At 38.0% G+C, this 23,220-nt stretch overlaps 4 protein-coding genes across 6 annotated transcripts; all 4 read left to right on the top strand.

The window, feature by feature from the left end:
* Positions 1-1,413: 1,413 nt before the first annotated feature.
* LOC109506446 (uncharacterized) lies at positions 1,414-6,412 on the top strand. Of its 2 annotated transcripts, none has more exons than XM_073247121.1 (2): positions 1,414-2,090; positions 4,118-6,412. In XM_073247121.1, exon 1 carries the CDS (start codon positions 1,614-1,616, stop codon positions 2,088-2,090), a length of 477 nt encoding a protein of 158 aa, XP_073103222.1. In that variant the 5' UTR covers positions 1,414-1,613; the 3' UTR covers positions 4,118-6,412. The 2 variants fall into 2 exon arrangements, with proteins under 2 accessions (XP_073103222.1, XP_019709547.1); XM_019853988.3 differs by having other exon boundaries at positions 3,833-6,412.
* Positions 4,858-5,931, top strand: LOC140852830 (uncharacterized). The gene is made up of 3 exons (XM_073246389.1): positions 4,858-5,103; positions 5,374-5,586; positions 5,674-5,931. Exons 1-3 carry the CDS (start codon positions 4,858-4,860, stop codon positions 5,929-5,931), a joined length of 717 nt encoding a protein of 238 aa, XP_073102490.1.
* A 959-nt stretch (positions 6,413-7,371) lies between the features above and the next one.
* On the top strand, positions 7,372-10,279 carry LOC105054749 (pentatricopeptide repeat-containing protein At4g16835, mitochondrial). The gene has a single exon (XM_010936336.4). It carries the CDS (start codon positions 7,532-7,534, stop codon positions 9,452-9,454), a length of 1,923 nt encoding a protein of 640 aa, XP_010934638.1. The 5' UTR covers positions 7,372-7,531; the 3' UTR covers positions 9,455-10,279.
* Positions 10,280-11,212: 933 nt separating this feature from the next.
* On the top strand, positions 11,213-22,056 carry LOC105054747 (GTP-binding protein YPTM2). 2 transcript variants are annotated; one of them, XM_010936335.4, is made up of 8 exons: positions 11,213-11,489; positions 19,196-19,268; positions 19,906-19,953; positions 20,037-20,084; positions 21,144-21,215; positions 21,312-21,467; positions 21,663-21,766; positions 21,842-22,056. In XM_010936335.4, the coding sequence occupies exons 1-8, from the start codon at positions 11,476-11,478 to the stop codon at positions 21,936-21,938; spliced, it is 612 nt and encodes a 203-aa protein (XP_010934637.1). In that variant the 5' UTR covers positions 11,213-11,475; the 3' UTR covers positions 21,939-22,056. The 2 variants fall into 2 exon arrangements, with proteins under 2 accessions (XP_010934637.1, XP_010934636.1); XM_010936334.4 differs by having other exon boundaries at positions 21,144-21,467.
* Positions 22,057-23,220: the final 1,164 nt, after the last annotated feature.

Below are 23,220 nucleotides of genomic sequence, written 5' to 3'. Positions count from 1 at the left end.
ATAGGTTATTAGTAGATAATTAAGTTAGAATTAATTTATCAAATAAGTAATCCCAACAGAAAGAGAAATTAGGTCCAACTATGTGCTAGGAAGGTTACCATGAACTCAATGAGTTTCTCTAAACCCAATTGATACTTCATAAGCTCAATTACTTATTTCAGGCCTAATCTCTTTGTTATGTAACCTCATAGGTTCAATTTTATCTAGTAGTGAGACATACAATGATCTCTATCATCGTATCATTGAAACTCTTTTCAATGGGTCGGAATAATTTCATTCTAACTCAACAAAGATTGTCGATCTGGAACAACCCTAGTGAGCTCTCATAATTACCAGTGACACCTAGCAGTATATAGTGGCAATCCAGTAGAACTGAAATGAACCTCTAGGTGCAGTTAACATGTGATTCAGTCCCTCTATCGTGAGTCCCGACTAGATGGCAGGTCATAGATAAATCGTCAAACCTCAACATCAGTCATATGATAGATTTGATTAGCTCAAATCCAGATGTGATGTCTATGAAATTTTTTTTTCATCAATCACTCTGCTGTGGCCACAGACTCTTGGACTTAACCTTTCAAATCTTATAGGACTACTCTCTATCAAGGTCGATAGATTCTATCTTGATGCGCACCCCACTCCTACAGTGGACCAACTGTCGTCAACATCCACTACAAAGGCTCATTGAGATCCATGTTTATGTGTCAATCAAACTCCAGCAGTCTCACTGCGAGTAGCAGTACCATCTTAAGTCAAAAGACCAGTCACACAATTACAGCATCGAGATAATCACTGACGATTAAATAGAAATCCAAATGATCTCTCGTATGGTCACGCTCAGTGTCAGTTGTTCTCTAACAACCATCCGCACTTATCGTCCTGTGTCTCTACACAGTAGATTAGAGATCCATCTATCCTAAAGAAAGTGATTTGTACGTCAGTCTGTCCGGATCCATCATCGTCTTCATGATGATCCTATGACCGAGAGTATTTAGAAATTAAATATATATCTTTAATTCTCAACACTTTGAGAATATGTATCGAAGCTAATTTCATGGACGATTAAGGACACATTACACTTGAATGAAAAAAAAAATCTTTTTATTGATCATATTAATATATTAAATATAAAATTATGTTCTAGATTTATTATAATGTATCAGTCATATTAACTTTTAGGATATACATCTAATAAAGAGATCGAAGGGATTGATCTTTATGCCTATGCTCATGAAGCATTGTCCGCTTTGGCTGTTATGAAACGGTGCGTTGTTTGATTGTCGGAGATTACTGGGGAAAGAAAAGGGATACACGTGTCATGCATAGCTTGATTGACGGTAGATCGTCAGGGAGATGAGAGAGAAATTGCATCTCTGTTTGACTCTACTTTCTGTTACAATAAATACAGGCCATTGTAATCATTGTGGGATGTGAAATTTATCAATAACAAATGCAGAAGAGAATAATACCCTCTTTCTGGTTCCTAATCATTGAGTTCTTGTGTGTTCTTGGATTGCTTCTGTGATTCCCTTTAACATTGGTATCAAAGCTTGCGGTCCTTGGCAATGGCGGAAGGAACTCGATTGCATGATTGAGAAAGAAGACTGGTCGCAATGATGGAGGAGCTGGAGCTTCGACAAGATCAATTGCGAAGGTGGACAAAAGTGAGACATCAACAGGCTTTTGATGAGATCAAGAGCTTGATTGTTGGTCTCAGCTTACAGAATATGGAGAGAGTGGGTGAAAGGCCTGTTGAAGAGGAAGAGAGGGAAAATCGAGATGGAAGAATCAAGCGTGGGTGGAGCCATTCCACAAAGCTTGAATTTTCAAGATTTGATGGTGAAGGATTGAAAGGGTGGCTTCTCAGGGCAGATTACTTCTTTGAAGTGGCTGGTGTTCCCGTGGATGAACGTGTCAAGATTGCAGCATTACATTTGGAAGGTAAAGCTCTGCAACGGCACCAAGGTTTTATCAAGATTAAGGGAAATGTGGCCTATGAAGATTGGGAAACATATGTTGTTGCTTTGATAGCTAGATTTGGGAGTAATGCTTTTGAAGACCTTCTGGCTGACTTGTGGAACCTTAAATAGGTAAGCTCTTTGCAAAGTTACTTGGATTCTTTTGATGAACTATATCCTAAAGCTGGAATTTGAGAGGATCAAGCCCTGAGTTTTTTCCTTTCTAGATTGGTTGATGAGCTTCAAATGCCTGTTGGATGTTTAAACCTAAATCTCTTGCAGAAGCCTATTCCTTAGCTAGATTACAAGAAATAACCGTAGCAACTATACAAAACAAGCCTAAACCAATTTATAAAACCATCCCTTGTCTTATTGTTACTAATCAAAAAAACTTAAACTCCAGTTTTCAGTCTATTAAACCAATGACCATTACCAACCTTGGACCCAAAGACCAACTGGTCATCCGTTGCTGCAGCACCAAAAATTAACCCTCCAGTAAGTAAAAATTCTAATTCCAGAATCACCAATAAAGATATGGACGAGAGGAGGGCTAAGGGTCTTTGCTTTTGGTGTGAAGAAAAATATACACCTAATCATAATTGCAAGAAAAAGAGGGCTTATATCATGCAACTAGTTGATGAAGAAGAAGAAGAGATTGAGGCATCTGATCTAAACATTCAAGAAATGATAGATGTGCAGTTATCATTGAATGCTATGTGGAGAATAGAAGGGGTTTAGACAATGAGATTGAAAGAAAGATGTTAAAACAAAAGGTTGAGAATATTGATAGATACAGGCAGTACTCATAATTTTTTGAATACCAAAGTAGCTCAAAAACTTAAATGTAAACTAGAATCAGCAGTTGCAGTTTCAGTAAAGGTAGCCAATGGATAGAAACTGCCTTGTGAATATATTGGCAAGCAATTTGAATGGTTTATGCAGGAGAACAAGTTTGTAGTAGAGGTCTATATCTTAAATCTTGATAATTATGATATGATATTGGGAGTTCAGTGGTTTTCTATATTGGGAGAAATTTCTTGGAACTTCCAAACCCTGAGGATGACTTTTCAATTAAATGGGGAAGCTTGTGAATTGCTTGGAGAGGCTTGAAAATCAATTATGGGCCAACTAAACAGCTTGCAACTTAGTAGTCAGTATGCTTGTTTACTACCTGAACTAGAAGTTAATATCAGTTTTGAGAATGAAGGAAAAGAATACTATTATATGGCTACAGTGCAAGAACCATGGCTTGAATTGGAAGAAGTTCTGAAGTCCTATGAGGATCTCTTTAAGGAACCTACGAACCTTCCTCCTAAAAGAGCACATGACCATAGAATTAACCTGAAGGAAGGAGCAGTGCTAGTGAATGTAAGGCCTTACAAATATGCATCTGCTCGAAAAGATGCAATTAAGCAGCTAGTATCAGACATGTTGCAGGCAGGGGTTATTCAAAACAGTATAAGTCCCTATGCTAGTCCAGTGGTTCTTGTTAAAAAGAAGGATGGATCTTGGAGGCTTTGCATTGATTATATAGTCTTAACAGTTTAACAATCAAAGATAAATATCCCATTCTAGTAATTGAAGAGTTGTTGGATGAGTTGGGAACAGCTGCAATTTTTTCAAAAATTGATCTTAGATCTGGCTATTGGCAAGTTCGAATGTTTGAAAGGGATATCTATAAAACAGCCTTTAAAACTCAGGAAGGATATTATGAATTCACTGTCATGCCTTTTGGTTTGACTAATGCCCCTGCAACCTTCCAAAGCCTTATGAATTCTATCTTTAAATCCTTCTTAAGGAAGTTTGTTTTAGTGTTCTTTGATGATATTTTTATCTACAGTGTTGACAAACACCAGCATATTTTGCATCTTAAGTTGGTATTGCAGGCCATGGGGGATCACCAGTTATTTGCTAAAAGGAGCAAGTGTACTTTTAGCAGCTTGGAGGTTGAGTATTTAGGTCACATAATATCTTCGAAAGGGGTTCACACTGACATGAGTAAGGTAGATGTTGTTAAGAAGTGGCCAGAACCCAGAAATCTTAAACAATTAAAAGGATTCTTAGGCCTTACTGGATATTATAGAAGGTTTGTTAAAAATTATGGATCCATAGCCAAGCCTTTGACAAATTTATTGAAGCGGACTCTTTTGTGTGGACAGCTGAGGCACGGGAAGCTTTTCAGTTCCTTAAACAAGCCAGGGTGACAGCTCTTATTTTGACTCAACCAGATTTTACTAAAGACTTTGTTGTGGAGGCTGATGCTTCGGGGCATAGAATAGGAGCAGTTCTCATGCAGTCAGGCCATCCAATTGCTTTTATCAGTAAGGCATTATCTCATCGAAATCAATTATTATCAACTTATGAGAGGGAGCTTCTGGCAATCTTGCTTGCAGTGAAGAAGTGGCACCATTATTTACAATCCAAGCATTTCACGATTCTGATAGATCACCATAGCTTAAAGTATCTATTGGATCAGACACTTCGTACTCCCACTCAGCAGGCATGGATGGCCAAACTAATGCAATTTGATTATGAGATTAAATATAAGAAGGGCATTGAGAACAAAGTTGCAGATGCTTTGTCTAAGGCTCCTCATTTTTCTCTGCAAGTTTTAACTTCAACAATTTTACCAGCTGCTTTGTTTGAATAGATCAGCAATACTTGGCAAACTGATGCTCATTTGTCCCAATTGATTAAGGACAAGTTAGAGGATCCAGCTACACATCCAGCTTATACTTGGAACAATCAGCAATTGAGAAGAAGGGGAAGATTGGTGGTGGGCAAGAATGAGCAATTACATAAAGGATTGATACAGTTGTTTCATGATTCTAATACTGGTGGCCATTCTAGTGTGACTGCAACATTGAAGCACCTTGCTTCAATTCTTTACTAGCCTGGTATGACCAAGGAAGTTAGAGAATGTATTAGAACTTGCTCCATTTGTCAACGGTTCAAACATGAGCTGGTTCCTTCTCCTGGGTTGCTGCAGCCATTACCCCTTCCATCTACTTTGTTTAGTGATATTACCATGGATTTTATAGAAGGCTTATCAGTATCTCAAGGGCGCACGGTGATTTTTGTGGTGGACCGTTTGTCAAAATTCAGTCACTTTATAAGCCTCAAACATCCTTTCTCAGCTAAACAGGTGGCAAAACTTTTCTTTGATAATGTGTATAAGATGCATGGCCTGCCAAGTACTATCACAAGTTTTTTGGAAGGAACTTTTCAAATTGTAGGGAGTTCAATTGCAGTTCTCCACAGCCTATCATCCACAAACAGATAGGCAAATTAAAGTTGTCAACAGGTGCTTGCAATGTTATCTTTGTTGCATGACAGGGGACTTACCCCATTCCTGGATTCAATGGCTGTCTTTGGCTCAATTCTGGTATAATACACCTTTCACTCCACCATCCAGACCACTCCTTTTGAAGCCTTGTATGGCATACCTTCCCCGTTGCATCTACCTTATTTTTCTGGTGATTCCAACATCTCTGCTGTGGACATTTATCTGCGAGATTGTGAATTTGCTTTAGCTGTGCTCAAGTACCATCTACAGTGGGCTTTTCATCGCATGAAAGAGCAAGTTGATAAACACAGAACAGACAGGCAGTTCGAGGTGGGAGACTGGGTATATCTTAAATTGCAATAGTATCGATAGACTTTCCTTTGTACTCTCCATCAAAAACTCCAACCTAAGTATTACGGACCTTATCAGGTGTTGGATAAAATTGGTAAGGTTGCTTATAAGTTGAATTTGCCTGCGGAAGCCTCCATTCATAATGTCTTCCATGTCTCTCAGTTGAAACCTGGCTCTCCAACCACTGCACCTGTTTTCCCTTTGCCATCCATCTCTCACATTCAAGATGATTATCCTCAAGAAATCTTAGATCGACGTATGGTTAAGCGTAAAAATAGTGCAGCCACACAGCTTTTGATTCACTGGAGAGGCCACTCTCCTGCTGATGCCTCATAGGAGTTCGCGAATGAACTGCGCGTCAGGTTTCCTTCATTTTTCCTGAAGGACAAGGAATCTTAAGAGGGAAAGTATTTGTTACGAAATTTTTCTTAAGGACAAAGAATCTTAAGGGGGGAAGTATTTGTTATGAAATGGTGCATAGAAGTTAATGAGAATAGGTGGGAATGTTTGTTTTGTTTGTTGGAGGTCGTTACTGGAGAAAGAAAGGAGATACATGTGTCATGCATAGCTTGATTGACGGCAGATCGTTAGGGAGATGAAAGAGAAATTGCATCTTTGTTTGACTCTGTTTTCTATTACAATAAATACAGGCCATTGTAATCATTGTGGGATATGAAATTGATCAATAACAAATGCAGGAGAGAATAATACTCTCTCTCTGGTTCCTAATCATTGAGTTCTTTGTGTGTTCTTGGATTACTTTTATGATTCTCTTTAACATTGGCCCATATCAGGTACCGCACGGTTTTGTCCTATGTAAAAGGCATCTCATGGGAGAGAACGTCTCTCAATCCCATATAAAGGAGGATTCTGGCTTATATGGGATTGAAATTTTTCCTACCCCATGGGTACCTTTTATATTGGACAAAATTGTGTGGCACCTGATATGGGTTAAAATGGATAATATCTCATGAGCATAGATGCAAAGACTGATTCATTCGAGCTATCTGAGTTATCCGACCTCTTAACCATAATATGAGTGTTAAAGGAAGGGTTTGCCTCCTATCCATGAACACAGAGTCTCCATTGACTAGGGAGCTACTGTCAAGAAAGATTTTGGCTTATATGGGATCGGGGCTCTCTCTTTCTCGTGAGACATCTTGTATATAGGATAAAACTGTGTAGCATCTGATATGGATCAAAGTGAACGATATCTTACGAGCATAAGCACAAAGACTAATTCATCAAAACTATCCAATCTCTTAACTGCAAAGTCTCCAATTCTCTAAGATTGCTGGGCTCCACAATTAATATTTGGGGAGAGGAGGATGAAGTTTTAAAAGGGCATGTCAAGGTGGAGGGGCAGAGCGAGACTAACTCTAAGGTGAGAGATTTTTTTTTTTTGGTGGCAACTCTAAGGTGAGAGATTGGTGTTGGGATCTAATCCTTAAATTTGGGGAGTTTGAGAAGGCCGACGTAGTTTGAGCCTCTCAAGTCCTGACAATAACAATCCTTGATCACAAAACTTGCGGATGAAATTGAAGGAAGGTAGGATGGTGAGGCTTAAGATCTAAAACCAATTTTATCAGAGATATTTGATTGGAGATTTCAAATGAGAGAAAAAGTAGTCTTTTTGTGAAAATAATTTTTCTATCTTTCAAGGATAATAAAAAATCATGTATGATATAGAAAACCAACATTTCCATCGGTTAAGAATCAATGCAAAGCTTTTTTTTTTTTTTTTAATATTTTTAATCCTAATGACTTTTTTCTTATAGTTAGTTTATTAAAAATATAAAAAATATTTTATTTTCTTTTTTCCACTGGCGGGAGAAAAAGAAAACTTGCCTCCAAGTGGTGATTGTGATGAAAATTGGCTTTCTACTATCTGGGGAAACAGAAACGCAGGCTGGCTCTCTGGCAATAGCAACCATACATGCTCCTTTCCATCGTAAGCAGCACAAAGCAAATCCTCCCTCGCGGAATAATAACAAACAAATACTTCCCCCTCTCCACGACCGCTCTACAACCAAGCTCCCACAACCACCAACCCAAGCCCCAGTCTCTCCACTCCTCCAACAAAGAAATATCTACCTACATCCGTAATGGAGATTTGGTCTCCGCCCTCAGAGTCTTCAACTCCATGCCTCTTAAAACCACAATCTCTTGGAACTCTCTCCTCGCTGGATACTGCAGGAAGCCCGGAAAACTGAAACAAGCCCTCCAACTGTTCGCTCAAATTCCCCAACCGGATGTCGTCTCCTACAACACCCTCCTCTCTTGCCACCTCCTCAATGCTGACCTTCGCGGCGCCCGCTTCCTCTTTCAAACCATGCCTTTCAAGGACCTCGTCTCCTGGAATACCATGGTCTCTGGGCTATCCCGGCATGGCGCGATGGACGAGGCTCAAGACCTTTTCTTGGCAATGCATCAGAAGAATTCTGTTTCTTGGAATGCGATTGTCTCTGGATATGTGCAAGCCAGCGATATGTGCTCCGCGGAGGAATTCTTCAAGCGAGCACCGGATAGATATGATGTTGTGCTGTGGACAGCGATGATATCTGGGTACATGAGTTGTGGTAAGATTGACAAGGCTCTGGAGCTGTTTGACAGAATGCCTGTAAGGAATTTGGTGTCTTGGAATGCTATGGTTGCGGGGTATGTTAAGAATGGTCGGTCAGAGGATGGGTTAAAGCTTTTCAAGACAATGGTGGGGAGCATTGAGGTGAGGCCAAATTCATCGACCCTGAGCAGTGCTCTGCTCGCCTGCAGCAATCTTTCAGCTCTGGAATTGGGAAAGTTGATCCACCAGTTGGTTTTAAAGTTGCCGCTTGGTTTTGATACAACAGTCGGTACTTCACTAGTGAGCATGTATTGTAAATGCGGGGATTTAGATCATGCGTGCAAGATCTTTTATGAAATGCGTAGAAAGGATATTGTCACATGGAATGCAATGGTCTCTGGGTTTGCACAACATGGACATGGGGTGAAGGCAATAGCATTGTTTGATGAGATGAGGAGTGAGGGAGTGGAGCCCAATTGGATCACGTTTGTCGCGGTCTTATCTGCTTGCAACCATACGGGATTGCTGGATCTTGGAATCCAGTACTTTGAATCGATGGAGAAGGATTATGGTATCATGCCTCAATTAGACCATTACTCTTGCATGGTTGATCTTTTCTGCCGAGCTGGTTTGCTGGCGAGAGCAATACACTTGATCCACTCAATGCCCATTAAGCCACATCCATCCATGTTTGGGACCTTGTTGGGGGCTTGTAGGGTCCACAAGAACTTGGAATTTGCTGAGCTTGCTGCTCAAAAATTAGTTGAACTAGAGCCATGGGGTGCAGGGTCATATGTCCAATTGGCTAACATTTATGCATCCATGAATAGATGGGGTGATGTCTCTAGGGTGAGGAGGTTGATGAAGGAGAATGAGGTGATAAAAACACCAGGGTATAGTTGGATCGAGGTGAGGGGTGTCGTTCATAAGTTCAGGTCAGGAGACAGAGTTCACTCGCAATTGAACTTGATCCATGAAAAATTATCTGAGTTGGAGAAGAAGATGAAGAAAGTGGGCTATGTGCCAGATCTTCAGTTTGCATTGCACGACGTTGGTGAGGAGCAGAAGGAGATGATGCTGATGCGGCATAGTGAGAAGCTTGCTATTGCTTTTGGGCTGATTAGCACATTTTCTGGGACTACACTGAGGGTATTCAAAAACCTCAGGGTATGTGGAGATTGTCACAATGCTGCCAAGTTTATTTCTATGATTGAAGGACGGGATATTATCCTGAGGGATACTACTAGGTTTCATCATTTCAGCAATGGCAGTTGCTCTTGTGGGGATTACTGGTGAAGAAGCTTCCAACTTATGACACAAGAGGCAATCACCAAGAAAGCATGGTTGCTGCATAGGGACCAAAACATTAAAGCTCTGCAAATTGAAAATGCATAGTCAACTAGCAATATAGAGTGAATACAAAATAGTGGCTTATGAATCTGAATTGAATATTTGAAGATCAGTAGGCCAGAAATTTCATGGAATTCTTAAAGTTATTTAAAAGATGTTCTGATGGCTCTATGCTTTTTTTTTTTTGCACCTGAAGTATGGTTCTTGGTCGACAAGTCCTTGATTTTGCAATAGAAACTTTGGCAGATTTGAGTAATCTACCAGAAAGCTGTTGCCAGAATGAGCTTCAGAAACTTGGAACTTAGAAATCTGAGCAAGACGAGCATGCAAGGCAGGCAGAGTAATTATTCTACTGAATTTGGAAGAGGATCATGCAGGTACAAAACATTGATGTGATGGAAGTCTTTTTCAGGCCTTAGATTTCATTCTACAGCAGGTATTGCCTGTTTACTTGAGCTGAAACATTGCCTTACCAAAATCAAGTTTATGCTTCCTGATATTTGAAGTACAGTCCATTTGGAAAATAATGGTGCTGACAGAAATGCTTTCAACTATTTTTTTTTTTTTCCTCTGGATTTGGAAGCCTTGCAAACTTCCAAGAGCGATCCAGAAGAACTTACGCAAAAGCCAATCAATCAGCAATTGTTCAGTAGTAATAGTTTCTACTTACTGCTACCTATAGGATGGTTGTAATTGCATCAAAGTTGATGCATACTGGAAGTTGTATTTCGAAACGTTCATTTGCAGCAAAAGAGGATTACAATTTCTTCATGATCTTTTGCGGTAAAGAAATTTATGGGCATCACAATGCAATTTGAGCGGAATTTTTTGCCTGCAGGCACCTGCCCAACCATCAGTCCATGTAGCTTCTCCTTCTTGTGTATTTGTAATCTCAGTTGGGATGGAGATATATACAGCTATCCATTTGTGACTTCAGTGCAAACTGCTCAACACGGTACACCAGTTACATGTTAGGCTGATCTACATAAATGCATTTTTTATCTACTACATGTAATGCTCATCAATTTAAAGGAACACATATGTTACGTTGGGTATCAGCATTTTCGGCAGAGTCCAATCACGTACGCTATAACATTTTTGGCAACAATGAGAGAGCGGGGGTGCTCTAACCACCCTATTCGTGTACCCTCTGATCCCATCTAGGCTAGAATCCATTCTCCTGACTAAGCAAGAGCACTTGAAATTAGGGGTATGTATGTTTGGTTTATGACCGGTATTGAAGTTTATGACTGTAATAGGAGTCGAGCCGGAATAGAATTTGAACATTAGGTAAAAGTGGATTAGATTTTGGAGTATTAGGACATTCTATTCTCCCTCAAATTGGAATGAGAATGAAATCTCTCTAAAACAAACAGCTGGAACGTGAGTTACTTATCCTCATTCTAAGTCCAGAGCTCAACTTCCTCCGATCAAACGTGCCTTAAATTTTCTAGACAAGTCTGAACTCTCATAACCAAGCCTTAAGACCCGAAATCACAAATAAATTGCAGCCAAATCACATCAATGTATGCAAAAACACAGTTGTCTAGAATGGATTATTACACAAGTCAGAAGTCCCATTCCTGATAAAAAAACCACCACATTATGCTTATCCACGTTCAAGTTATGCACGCAACGGTAGCAACTCGCCTGTAGTTCGCGTGCCTATCAAAAGAAGTACAAGGCTAAATACGTGATTCGGTCCTTTGTTTTGATCTCGCACGGTTTCCGGCGTTACGCTTTCCTTGAACCTTACCTTCCTCGCACGCCAGTTTTTTTATTAATGCTCTCCCCTCGTCTCCCTTCGCTATTGGATTTCTCACCATCTTCTCTCTCTTTCCTCGTTCCTGATTCTATTGCTCTTCTCGAAACCCTAGAGAGGGACGGTTCCATCGTCTGCATCCCTTTTCCGGCGAAAAAACTCATTGCGAATCCCGCCGGAGGACCTGTTACCTCGATCTCCCTCCATGAATCCGGAGTAGTAAGTCCCCAAATTCCCAATTAGTATCTTTCCTCTATAAGTCTCGATTCGAAGATAGATAGATTTGTTTTCGATTTTTGATCGGCTGCGCTAGTGTTGGGGTAGGATCTGGCCAACTGAGTTATTCCTCTGCTCAGATTTACTCCGGTTTATTGAAGCGATCTGGCGTCTGTTATCTCTTTCGGTTGGGAAATGGGATTGGAAGGGGCGGATTAGATGGTTAATTTGGGACGTTGACCTGTTGTGCGTTCCGGATCGGATGTTTTGGATCCAGATCTGGCGTGGGATTGGATTTTGAATCTGGATTGAGGACCCAGCTTGGTTATTATTGTCTGTGTTAATTGTGTGCATGAAACTGACGGTGGTGTGTATTGTGATTGATGATTTTTTCTTCAAATTGTATTGGGATATACTTGTCGTGTTAGTTAAAGGACTGATCTTTGGTTGACATCCATTGTGTTGCGATGAGTTTAGCCTTCATGCCTTTGCTATATTGGTGTATTAGTGAAATATGGTGGAATTTTGTCCCTAATTTGCATTGCGATAGTTGTTGTCTTCATATCCTGGAAATACTCCAATTTATTTTTGTTTTAGAGTACGTTAGGTACATGGTGGTCGGACTCATATGGTGCAAGTTTTTTTTCCTTTTTTCCTTAGAAAAAGTGGTGGATGTGTACATCCAAAATTTTTTGAATTCATAATTTCATTGCACTGAAAGCATCTCATGATACCACAATGGGATCCCTTATTAAAAGTGGTTTATGAAGGCATCATACTTTTGGCTTGTGATGTGTGGTAGTTATAGCATACCAATTTCAGAAATCTGACCATATTGATAGAGATTTTTTTCCGAACCTGTTTTGTGCTATTAATCTACAGCATGCAACCTTGTACTCGACTTTAGTGGCAGCATTTATTGCTGTAAATTTCACCGACCAGCTACTTTCTAGCTAAAGGTGTAACCGACGTTTTAGATCTGTCTCTTTGAAGGTTTTGTCATAGAAGAAATAATGTTTTATCTTGATAATTTCTTCAGGTCAACATTCGTTAGTGAAATAGTGTAGAAATGATGTAAAAAATTTCTTATGGTCACATAATAAGCACATAAGAGAATTTAACCTGGTGTTTCAATGGATATTGGATAATTAACATGGAGATTAATATTCAGATTTACATCATTCATGTTCATCAATTTGATCTCTCTTTTACCAAAAAAAATTAGGCTTTAGGGTATTAACTAGAGGAGGCAGCACTATTTGTAATTTTTTTATTTTAAATGAAGCATTTTGTTCAATTATTTTTAGGAGCTTTGTCATATTGAAAAGAACACGGTGCATAAATGGATAGTGTACTTGTTTTGGGTTGTTTTGAGGAAATTGTTTGACCTAGCCGGTGCTAGTTAGTTTTATTTTGCATTTATTGGTTGTATATATAAGGTTTTATGTCCCAGTGGGAAAGGGGTGTCCTAGTCCTTCCATCTCATTTCTGTGAGAAAATGGGATTAGGATGGGTCAAGACTCTAAAATCCATCCATACAGGAAAAAAAGAAGAAAGAGAAAAGAAAGAAAGGAAGTTGAAAAAAAGAGAAGAGTGAAAAGAAGGAAGAATAAAAGCAAAAGAAAGAAACGAAGGGAGATGAAAAAGAAAGGAAGGAAAGAGAAAGAAGAAAAAGGAAAAAAAAAATGAAGGGATGACAAAAAGAAAGAAAGAAAGGAAAGAAAGGAAGGAAGACGAAAAAAGAAGGTAGGAAAGACCAAAAGAAGGGGAGAGAGATGGAGGATATCTATCGCATGTATAACTGGGATGGCTATCGGGACAGGATGGGACAGTAGGTATCCCATTTCATTGAGATACTAGAATACCTCCGTCCCATGGGATTTAAAATCTTGGTATATATAGGGTTTAGCATATTTATCTATTCACTTATTGGAATAATACCTCATCAAGGTATACATTCTGATTTATAAAATATCACAATTTTTTATCAATCAACATGACGGTTGAAATTGTTTTTGTTCCATATGTGATATGGTTTGTTTTTATTTCTCATCCTATTTGATTGTTTTTCACTTAAAAATTTATTTTTCTTTCTTTGTTTATGTCAGTCAAAGTTGTCAAGGTAAGAAGGAAATTTCAGTTCTTAGTTATTTAATTGAGGAGCTGAATTCATTTAGTTTAGTTAGCTTTAGATAGTGATATAACCATGAACAACCCTTGGAAAATAGAGGCAGTGTCTAAGTGTTGGAGTTAGGTGTCAAGGCGACGTAGGTGGAACCCCTCTATGAGTAGACGTTTTAGGTCATCTAACTCCATTTTATAAGTGTTAATTTAAGAGGGTTGTTCATTGTTTAATGTTGCTTTTCAGGAATTTCTAACTAGGGTATGTCATGGTATTGGTCTTCATTCATGTTAGGATTGAAGTCCCAATTTGCACCAAATTGTGTCTTAGATACATAGTGGCCCCATTGGTAGGGCTGAAAACTGGTTGTAGATCTGCTTGGATCCACTTCCGTATCCAAATTCTGCTAGACATAGATATGTGTACACATATCCAACTCTGATCCAAATTGTTTTTTTTTTTTTCCTTAAAAGTTTTTCAAATCTGGATATCGCTTTGATGATTTTCTGCTGGATTCAGATCTGGGTATTTGTATAGTTTAAGCCAATTGAAAACCTCTAGTCCTTCAATAAAACATTATGAGAACCACATTTCTTATGGTCAATAGGAGGTGGGAAACATAGCGATCCTTTCTACAATGAAATAAACTTACAAGGGCTAGGGTTTTAAACTTTTAATGGTGCCTTGCTAATAAATGCTCTTGTTGGCTCTTGGACTGGCTAGGAGCCATTACTTACTTCAAACAATGGCAGGTCATAGATCAAAGTTTGGCTTGCAAAGGTTCCAGCTTTTTAACTTTATTTGGAGAATTGGAGCTTTTGCTTCCTAGTGGTATTTTAGGGTTTGGCATGGTATTAGGGTTAGGACTGAACTATCAACTAGTACAAGTTATCAATTTACTATAAGAATGGACACAATCTGCTTTGGTGTTGGTTATAGAATGATGTAAATTTAGTGTCAAAGTTTGAACCAGAGTGAATGGGAGATAATATAGTTTATATAACATAGAGCCTTGGAATGGCTATTATATAATATAGGCCCAATGTGATGGGTCTTCGGTCTTGCCTAAGTAGTCTGCCCCATCTCCATTGGACCCTAAAGGAACCTACTATGGATGGCATTGGGATTTCCATTCTGCATTGCTTCTGGTGCCATGAAGTCATCCTCCTTCCTCTACTTCCTCTTCAATGTGGACCATTCTTCTTCTGAGGGGGCCTAAGGGCCACTAAGCCTAAGAGAAGCCCACTAATCATGTTGGGGCCGTGGGTTGTGGCTATATGGTGGCTTCTGGAAGTTTGTAGGGCTAATCCTCCCATTGAATGGTGGGAAGCACTTGTCAAAGTTTTCTAATGCTCGATAGGTGGGTGGCAAAAAATGCTGTTCCTTTGTAGAATGAAGTACGAGGAAGGCAAGGGTTTCAATGGTGCCTTGCTAGAAAATGCTCTAATGGCTCTTGGGTGGTTGGTAGCTGGTAGCTGGGAGTTACTACAAACAATTGAATCACAATTTGGCTTGTGGGGTTCTATCTTTCGTTGTGCTAGGTACTGGTTTCCAACTTTGTGTCTTTGTTTGGGACTTCTGCTTCATAATGATGTTTTAGGATTTCACATGGTTCTGGGTAGTGGTCGATTTATCAATTAATATAAGTTGTCAAGTTACTATAATTATAAATTGGATACAATTTGCTTTTATGTTGCTTTTCAAATGATGTAAGGGGGTGCTTGGTTGGGGGGAGTGGGGTATGGAATCGGAATGGGAATGGGTGACTCCCATTCCAACCGTTTGGTTGGGAGGAATCCCATTCCGATTTCGATTCTGGGATGGAATTGGAATGATCCAATTTATATAGAACTCAATCCCTACTCTCTATAGATTCAAATTTTTATTCCAATTTCGATTTCGATTTCGATTCCGGTCACAAACCAAGCACTTAGGAGAATTTGGTTATTTCGATTCCGATTCTAAGCCATTCTGATTTTCATTCCGATTTCGATTCCGGTCGCGAACCAAGCACACCCCCTTTAGTTGTTTTGGAACTGTCATGAATGGGAGATAATATGGTCTATATAACATACGATAGCTGGCCTTGGAATGTTTATTGACATGCACACATAAATATGGCTAGTGTTTTGATATTCCTTTTTCATATTGTTTTAATACGTACAATAGTATGTGCCTTCATTTAGTCATATCTTTGCTTCAAACATTAACTAAGGGCCTGTTTGGCATCACTTTTATTTTTTATTTTTATTTAAAAATATGAAAATAAAGACAAAAAAACATGTTTGGTGCTATTGTTTTATTTTTTTGTTTTCAAAGGCATTTCATTATTTCTAAAAAATGAAAGTAAGAAACTCTTACTTTATTTTCAAAAACAAGAAATGCATATCCTTTACCCTCATCATCACTATTGTCATCATCATTGTCTCCATCATCATCGTTGCCATCACTGTTGCCATTGTTACCACCACTATTGTCGGCATCGCCGTCGCCTCCACCTCTGACATTGTTGCCAACTTGCCACTACCACCACAACTGCTGCACCTCCAGCTTTGCCACATTAGCACTGCCACTATGTCTCTGTCAGACCACTATCATCGTCATCATTGCTCCCACCACATCATTAGTGCCTCTACCACGTTGATACCACCACTACGGTCTCCATTGTCTCCCACACCACTATCACCATCTCAACCACCAAGATCATGTTTATATATTCAAAATTAGTTGACTATACCAAATATGTTTATATTTTTAATAATTTAGAAATAAAGTATGAACAAAAATTCTTTTTTTTTTGTTTCTAAAGATAAGAAAAATAGAAGTGATCTCAAATGATACCTAAGTTTTTTCTTTTTCTTTCATTTCTTCTTTTACAAATGCTGTAGGAAATATCTTTCATGAGCCTCAATTATCTGCTTGTAGATCTCTAATGTTGCGACCAATATTGGGGAACATGTATGTGTTTTTTTTTTTTTTTTTTTAAGGAAAAATGTGGAGGTGTTATTAATTTAAGGATGACAATTGGTTGCTTGTGTTTCGGTTCTTTTTGTCCCCAGATATCCTTCAGACACTTTAGTTTTTCTTTTGTTAGGTCATTTTTTAGACCGAAAAACTTTACCCAGTAGAAGTTCTATGTTTTCCAGCTTTTCTAGTTCCCTCACACCAATACCCATATCGCATCTAATTCTTTTAAACAATGTATGACAAGGGGATGACTAATATCCAACTTGTATTCATTTCAAAGTTCAAACAAAATATGGTGTAGCTAATAGTACACCTATATCTGTTTAGAACAAATATAGATCCAAATTTTAGTTTTTTTCCCATGACATATCCATCTCCATATCAACTAAATAAAAATGCAGCTGATATTCAACTCATGTCATATGTGTTCAGCCCCATTCAAAATTGTTCAGTGCCTTACATGGGATTTCATCTATAACCTTTCACATTGGATTTTATTGCTGCATACGACCTTGTTCCGGTACATCTCTCTTTCATACACATGGTGCAGGTTGATAAACAGTAGTATGGGTTATTAGCTTGCTTTCCCATTTTTAAGTTCATGCACAAGCATACTGGATAATCTTGTTTCCATCTGGGGGAGGATGGAGCTCACTTCATTGTTCTTTTTGCTGTTTTTTGGAGATATTGAGATCTGATTTATCGATCAGAAACTATTCAAAAGAAAAATTTTAAGATGACATATCAGCTTTCCATAGTACCATCCCTATATAGGCTTCTTACAGACAAAGCAGTTAAATGTAAAAATTAGCAATGTTTTGTCATAGTTATATGCCCCCCTTAATAGTTTTGTTATGAATGGAACACTTATTTGTGTTGTTAACATGTGAATATGATTATTTGTAAATTAGCAAAATTGTGCAATGCATTTGGTATAACAATTTAAGAACAGAGTGTTGTGATGATCTATGATGCTAACTTTTGAAAGATGAATTAAAGATTATGTTATGTCTAACTAAGCATATAAACATACTACTATAAAGTGGTAAAAAATGATCGTTTATAGATAAATGAATGAAGGAGCATATCCTAATCTTCCAACTGCAAAACTTTCTTTGAAGTTGTGTATTTTCCGATATTGTTGCATGCCAAGTGTTAGCATGGTCAGTTCTTGACTCATGTAGGCACTGTTCCTAATACTGTAAACCTTGTTTTATGCTTTTGATTCATTCTATGTCTACTGTAATGATGCGCTTGCTTGAAGTATTATATAGTGGAAGCCGTAGCAGTACAAGGTATCACTTGTTAGCTTAAGTAATAGATTCTTGTAAGAGATGTGATGGTCCCATTGGGAATTTGAATATTCACTTTTGGAATAGATGCTGCTCTAACTTCTATGAACTCTTCCATTTGGCAGCATATCTCAGACTGGTTTTTAACATTCATGCTTGGATGTAGGTGTCCAGTTATCACAATATCTAAGTCCTAAGATATATGTTTGATGTTTAAGGTGTCACTGTGACTAGAGATTGGTGAAAATTAAACATCTGTAATTGCATGTTGTGACCATTATGGGTCTTTTTCTGTAGATTACTGCTAATGAGGAAACCATTCTGTAACTTTTGTTGTTTATCGAATCATTTTAGGAAGGCATTCACAAGTTATATGTTTCCCTTAATGGTGATATATAGTTAAACCTATATTGGTGATATGTAGTCCTTGGTTTCTTGTCAATAAAAAATACTTATTCAAGAGATTCTTATACTATTCAGTTATACATTGAGGCTGGTCAAATCCCAAAAGAGCACAAGCTAGATTTATTATATGATGGCATAAGCTGAGCATAGAAAGAAGCCAATAAGCCACATTGTAACTTTAGATACCTGAATAAAGAACAGGTGCAAAAGTGAATTTGGGTGTGTGTGGTGAAGCAGTGGTTTTTAAAACAAAATTAGGTTGTAGAAGCATAACTGAAGCGTCTAATTAAGTAATATTGAATTAATTAGAATCTGCTCATGGTATGGTAAAATAATGAATAATTTATTTTTGCTAGACTGAGATTGTTTTTGATATAGATCAAGAAAAAAAAATGGTAAGATGGATGAACACATTATGAAATAGGTGTTTTAGTGAGTTAAGTGAGGTTATAAAGTGAATCCAGCACCCTATTGATTTTGGCTACATATATCCCAACTTGTTGGGTTGGATATATGAGTTGTTCTTCTTTGCCATCCATGAGGAGTTCTATCACCTTATCTTCTCAACACTTGCATTTTCTTGTCCTGTCTAGGATTTCCATCCACGATTCTATGTCTTTCCTTGCTCTGCTCCTGTGTGCCACAAACCTGAGTCTTTTACTTATTGGACTTTTGGTCTTAGCTGCATATCTCAATCAGTTCACCACATCATTACAGTGATAAAAGCCATGGTACTAACTGGTAGCATAGATTATTTTTCCTTTCTTGTTTGCACGTCATGATATGCGGTGAATCAAATAAAGTATAACCAAATAATTTTTATAGCAGTTCATAATAGTTAAATGGATGATCTCCTTACTTTCTTATTTGTCTTGAAAATGATCTCACAGAGAATTGACCCCTGAAGCTTTTCTCTTTTGCAGCGATTATTTGTTCAAGCTTCTGCTTATTGGTGACTCTGGTGTTGGCAAATCATGTCTTCTTCTAAGGTTTGCGGTAAGGAGACTAGTTAATTTTCCCTTAATTGTATGTTAAGTGGTGATTATTTTTCTTTTGAATCATGAAGAACATGGAAGGACATTGATTTTCTTTATGCATGAGACAATGGCATAATAATGCTTAAATATCATGCATATTCATCATTTTCCCAAGAAAGAAAAAATAGAGCCTTGTATCTCTTCTTAACAAATTTGGAAGTTGTTACAAAACTTTACATGCTTGTGTTCACACACGACCACTATCAGGAATCACTTTATGGTAATACATACCATTGGTTTGCTTGTAGATGGCGATGACCTTTTAAACATCAATGTGGTTGAGTATATGCAGGCTGGTCATAGGCACTAATTAGAAGAAGAAAGGATCTCTCAGTCTAAATTCTTGCTGGGAACTTTTAAATATTTTTTTCCTTGTTCTTTGGTGTTCCGGACTGCTACTTTATCTAGAATGGAAAGATGCTAGCGATATGTTTTCTGTATTGTAAAGCACGCCTTGAAAATTGGAGTTATATGATTTTCCATCTATCATATTAGGACTTATGGTCTTATTTTCTTATTAAAATGGCATCATTCTGTATTGTCGATAAAGTGATTGTTTGCATGCCTTACTAATCATTCTCTTTTATGTTGGTTAGGATGATTCGTATCTGGAGAGTTATATCAGCACCATTGGAGTTGATTTTGTAAGTATGACTTTTTCCTTGATGATGGTTTTGACTGGATGGAGTATGTGTAAATTATACTTATGCAGTCTTCTTTTTTATAGAAAATACGCACTGTGGAGCAGGACGGGAAGACCATTAAACTTCAGATCGTGAGTATGACATTCTTGTTTAATGTGATTAATGTGGATGTGATATTTCCTAGAAGGCACATATAATAATAATATGCTTGGGTAAATAAAAGAAAATGCATGCTTCCTTTAGGGTTTGAAGTGGCTTGTATTTTATCATGGTATATTCTGCAAAGTAGTGTCCAAACATTTTAAGATCGGACTTGTAGCAGGGTGACGTGTGAAAAGTATAATAGTAAGATCCAACAGGATTATCAAGTCAGGATGGTCTAATTGGATCCATATCTGGTCCCACTGGTTTGGGTTTTAATTGGGACTAATATTGGGTGAGTATGTTCGCCCTCATTCTTTCAGGAATTTTTGATCACATAGACCATAGAAGAAAGCTAATGGTTGCATCTGTCTCTTGGAGCACACCAGCTGGGCTTTTCAATTATTGGAGATTTCTAGCTTTTTATGCTGCGAGTAAAATAAGGGGGTGAACAAACCATTAAACCTTGCTGCTCTCTCTCTCGCTCGCTCGTTCGCTTGCTCACATCAAATACAAATGCCAAGATTTTCATATGAGGGACATGCTTGATTCCTTTTTCTTTTAAAGTTGTTTATTTCCAACTTGTAGTATGATCCGGAATACTACATTGCTAGTAATTTTCTTACGACTAGTAATTACATTTAAGTTTTTTATTGTTATTTTGTTTTGGAAAAATAATAAATTAGTTTGACCAAAAAAAAAAAGATTTTGATTAGATATTGCCAGGTCCTAAAGAATTAGAATTATGATTGACAGAAAGCTAGCTTATAGTCTTGGAGAAGTATAGCTATCATATATCTAGATTAGAAACTCTCTAGTTTTCTTATTAGTTTTCTTGGGTCCATTCCTTATTTAGGGTTGGTGGGTTCGGGGTATTGTCATATTGACCCCATGTATGTTCTTAAAAAAAATATGTACATGGACCCTATGTACAAAATTGTTCCACATTTTGATCCAACCCTATCTATAAAATCACTATATTGTTGTTCTGAATTACCTTGAGATTTCTTGTTTATGTTGAGCCTCTTCGTTTGCCCTGTTTGTTACAGTGGGACACTGCTGGACAAGAACGCTTCAGGACAATTACTAGCAGCTACTACCGAGGAGCTCATGGAATTATTGTCAGTTATTTCTCCATACATCCCGCATCATTTTTATTCTTACTCTATGGAATTGAAGGGCTTCCTGACGATTATTTATACTCACTTGATGTACAGGTGGTTTATGATGTGACAGATGAGGAGAGCTTCAATAATGTTAAGCAGTGGTTGAATGAGATTGACCGTTATGCAAGTGAAAATGTCAACAAGCTTCTGGTTGGAAACAAGTGTGATCTTACTGCAAACAAAGTTGTGTCATCTGAGACAGCCAAGGTGATCTATTCTTTTTCTGTTAGTAGCTGATTGCAAAGAATAACATGTTAGATGAATCAATTTTATCATTAAGGTAGTAGGTGATATATTCATACATGCCATGTTTTATCTACCTTCTATGGATATTCCGTTAGAAATTGTATTTGATTTTGTCTAACATCTTAGAAAGATCTAATCCTGATGCCATTTTGTCAGGCGTTTGCCAATGAAATTGGTATCCCTTTCATGGAGACTAGTGCCAAAAATGCAACCAATGTGGAGGAGGCTTTCATGGCCATGGCTGCTGCAATTAAGAATAGGTAGGGATGTTGGAAACCTCATGTTAAGCATATCATGTATCATAAACTATAAACATGCATGTTTGCTGTTTTCAGGATGGCGAGCCAACCAACTATGAACAATGCTAGGCCTCCAACGGTGCAGATTCGTGGACAACCTGTCAACCAGAAGAGTACTTGCTGCTCTTCCTAGATTGGCCATTTGGCATGTTATTAGATCAGCTAAACTTTATATCTTGGAACTGCAGGCCTCGTTGTTTGCTTCTCTATTCATTAAAATTGATGGCATTATTCAATTCTTTCTCTGACTATTTGTTTCAAGCCTGTACAAATTGGGAGTCAGATAATAGTTTTCCAGTTCCTATCTGATGCTGAAGCTTCAGGTAGTGTTCATTTTGGATTTCTAGATTCTAGGTGGAGCTGTTTGACAACCAAATAAAAACATTCATAAAAAACAGGACGAGTTGGACCATTTGAAGTTAGAAAGTTGGATATTTCCAGATTAATTTTGAATAACTCACAAAATCAGGGTGTATAAATGTCTATAAAAGCAACTAAAACGTGCCCTATTACCCTATCCCGAGGGAGATGTGATGGTGATACTAATTGAATCATTGTTGGAGATACGTGTTCACTTCTGAGGATTTTGGATTTTTTATCAAAATAAGGTTAATTTTAAAATATTTTATTAAAATAATATTATTTTAAAATTATTTATGGTAGCAAAACCGTTCTATCATAAGGTGATTTTTTGTGCTGATGCATCACATCCAATGTCAGATGGATCGAATGCATTGGACAACAAAGTCGTTTTATGTCAGGGTGATTATATGAATCATCTTATCAAAAGGTAACTCTTAAACTCGAGACTTCCGTCCGTCTTGTATTTTGGGTCGTGTAGCGATTTCCTCAGAGCCTAACCATTCAAAAATCCGAGACCTCTCTCTCTGTTCCTCTTCTGCACCCTCTCGCTCTCGTGCGTCCATCGGCTTTCCCTCTCTCTCTTGTGCGTGAGGTCGAGTAATCAGGTTTTCCCTCTTCATCTCGTGTGTGCAGTCGAGCAACAACTCTCCCTTTCCCTCTCTCTTCCACTCTCCCTCTCATACGTGTAGACAGCCTCTCCCTCTTTCTCCCCCTCTCCCTCTCATGTGTGTGGGCGGTCGGCTCTCCATCTTCGATTATCTACATTGGAGTATTAAGAGGTAAGACATTTATTTTGTTGTTTTTTTTTTTTTTTGCTTGTTATTCTTGTTTTTTCTTCTTTTTGGGTAGATATGTGGGGAAAGAGAGCACCTAAGGGAGATTGGAGGGATTTATTAGGTTTTGTTTGGTGTGGTTTCTTGAGGTTTTGGAAGCTTAATCTTAGGACTTGCTCTATAGTTTTTGGGTTGGATCCATCGTCTGCATTTCAAATTTAAGACTTTTCCTATTGTAAGATGGGTTGGATCTCTTCATTGCCGAAGATCTGCCTGTCA

This window comes from Elaeis guineensis, chromosome 12, assembly GCF_000442705.2.
Source record: "Elaeis guineensis isolate ETL-2024a chromosome 12, EG11, whole genome shotgun sequence".
NCBI lineage: Eukaryota > Viridiplantae > Streptophyta > Magnoliopsida > Arecales > Arecaceae > Elaeis > Elaeis guineensis.
This window is presented reverse-complemented; position numbering and strand designations above follow the sequence as displayed.

Bases quoted from the DNA above. Each gene is read 5' to 3' on its own strand.
- LOC109506446 (XM_073247121.1), top strand. From the start codon at position 1,614: ATGATGGAGGAGCTGGAGCTTCGACAAGATCAATTGCGAAGGTGGACA.
- LOC140852830 (XM_073246389.1), top strand. From the start codon at position 4,858: ATGACCAAGGAAGTTAGAGAATGTATTAGAACTTGCTCCATTTGTCAA. The intron at 5,104-5,373 runs GTGGCAAAACTT...TCCACCATCCAG, and splicing joins ATCCTTTCTCAGCTAAACAG to ACCACTCCTTTTGAAGCCTT. The intron at 5,587-5,673 runs GTATATCTTAAA...GGACCTTATCAG, and splicing joins AGTTCGAGGTGGGAGACTGG to GTGTTGGATAAAATTGGTAA.
- LOC105054749 (XM_010936336.4), top strand. From the start codon at position 7,532: ATGCTCCTTTCCATCGTAAGCAGCACAAAGCAAATCCTCCCTCGCGGA.
- LOC105054747 (XM_010936334.4), top strand. The intron at 19,269-19,905 runs GTAAGGAGACTA...TATGTTGGTTAG, and splicing joins GTCTTCTTCTAAGGTTTGCG to GATGATTCGTATCTGGAGAG. The intron at 20,085-21,143 runs GTGAGTATGACA...TGTTTGTTACAG, and splicing joins AGACCATTAAACTTCAGATC to TGGGACACTGCTGGACAAGA.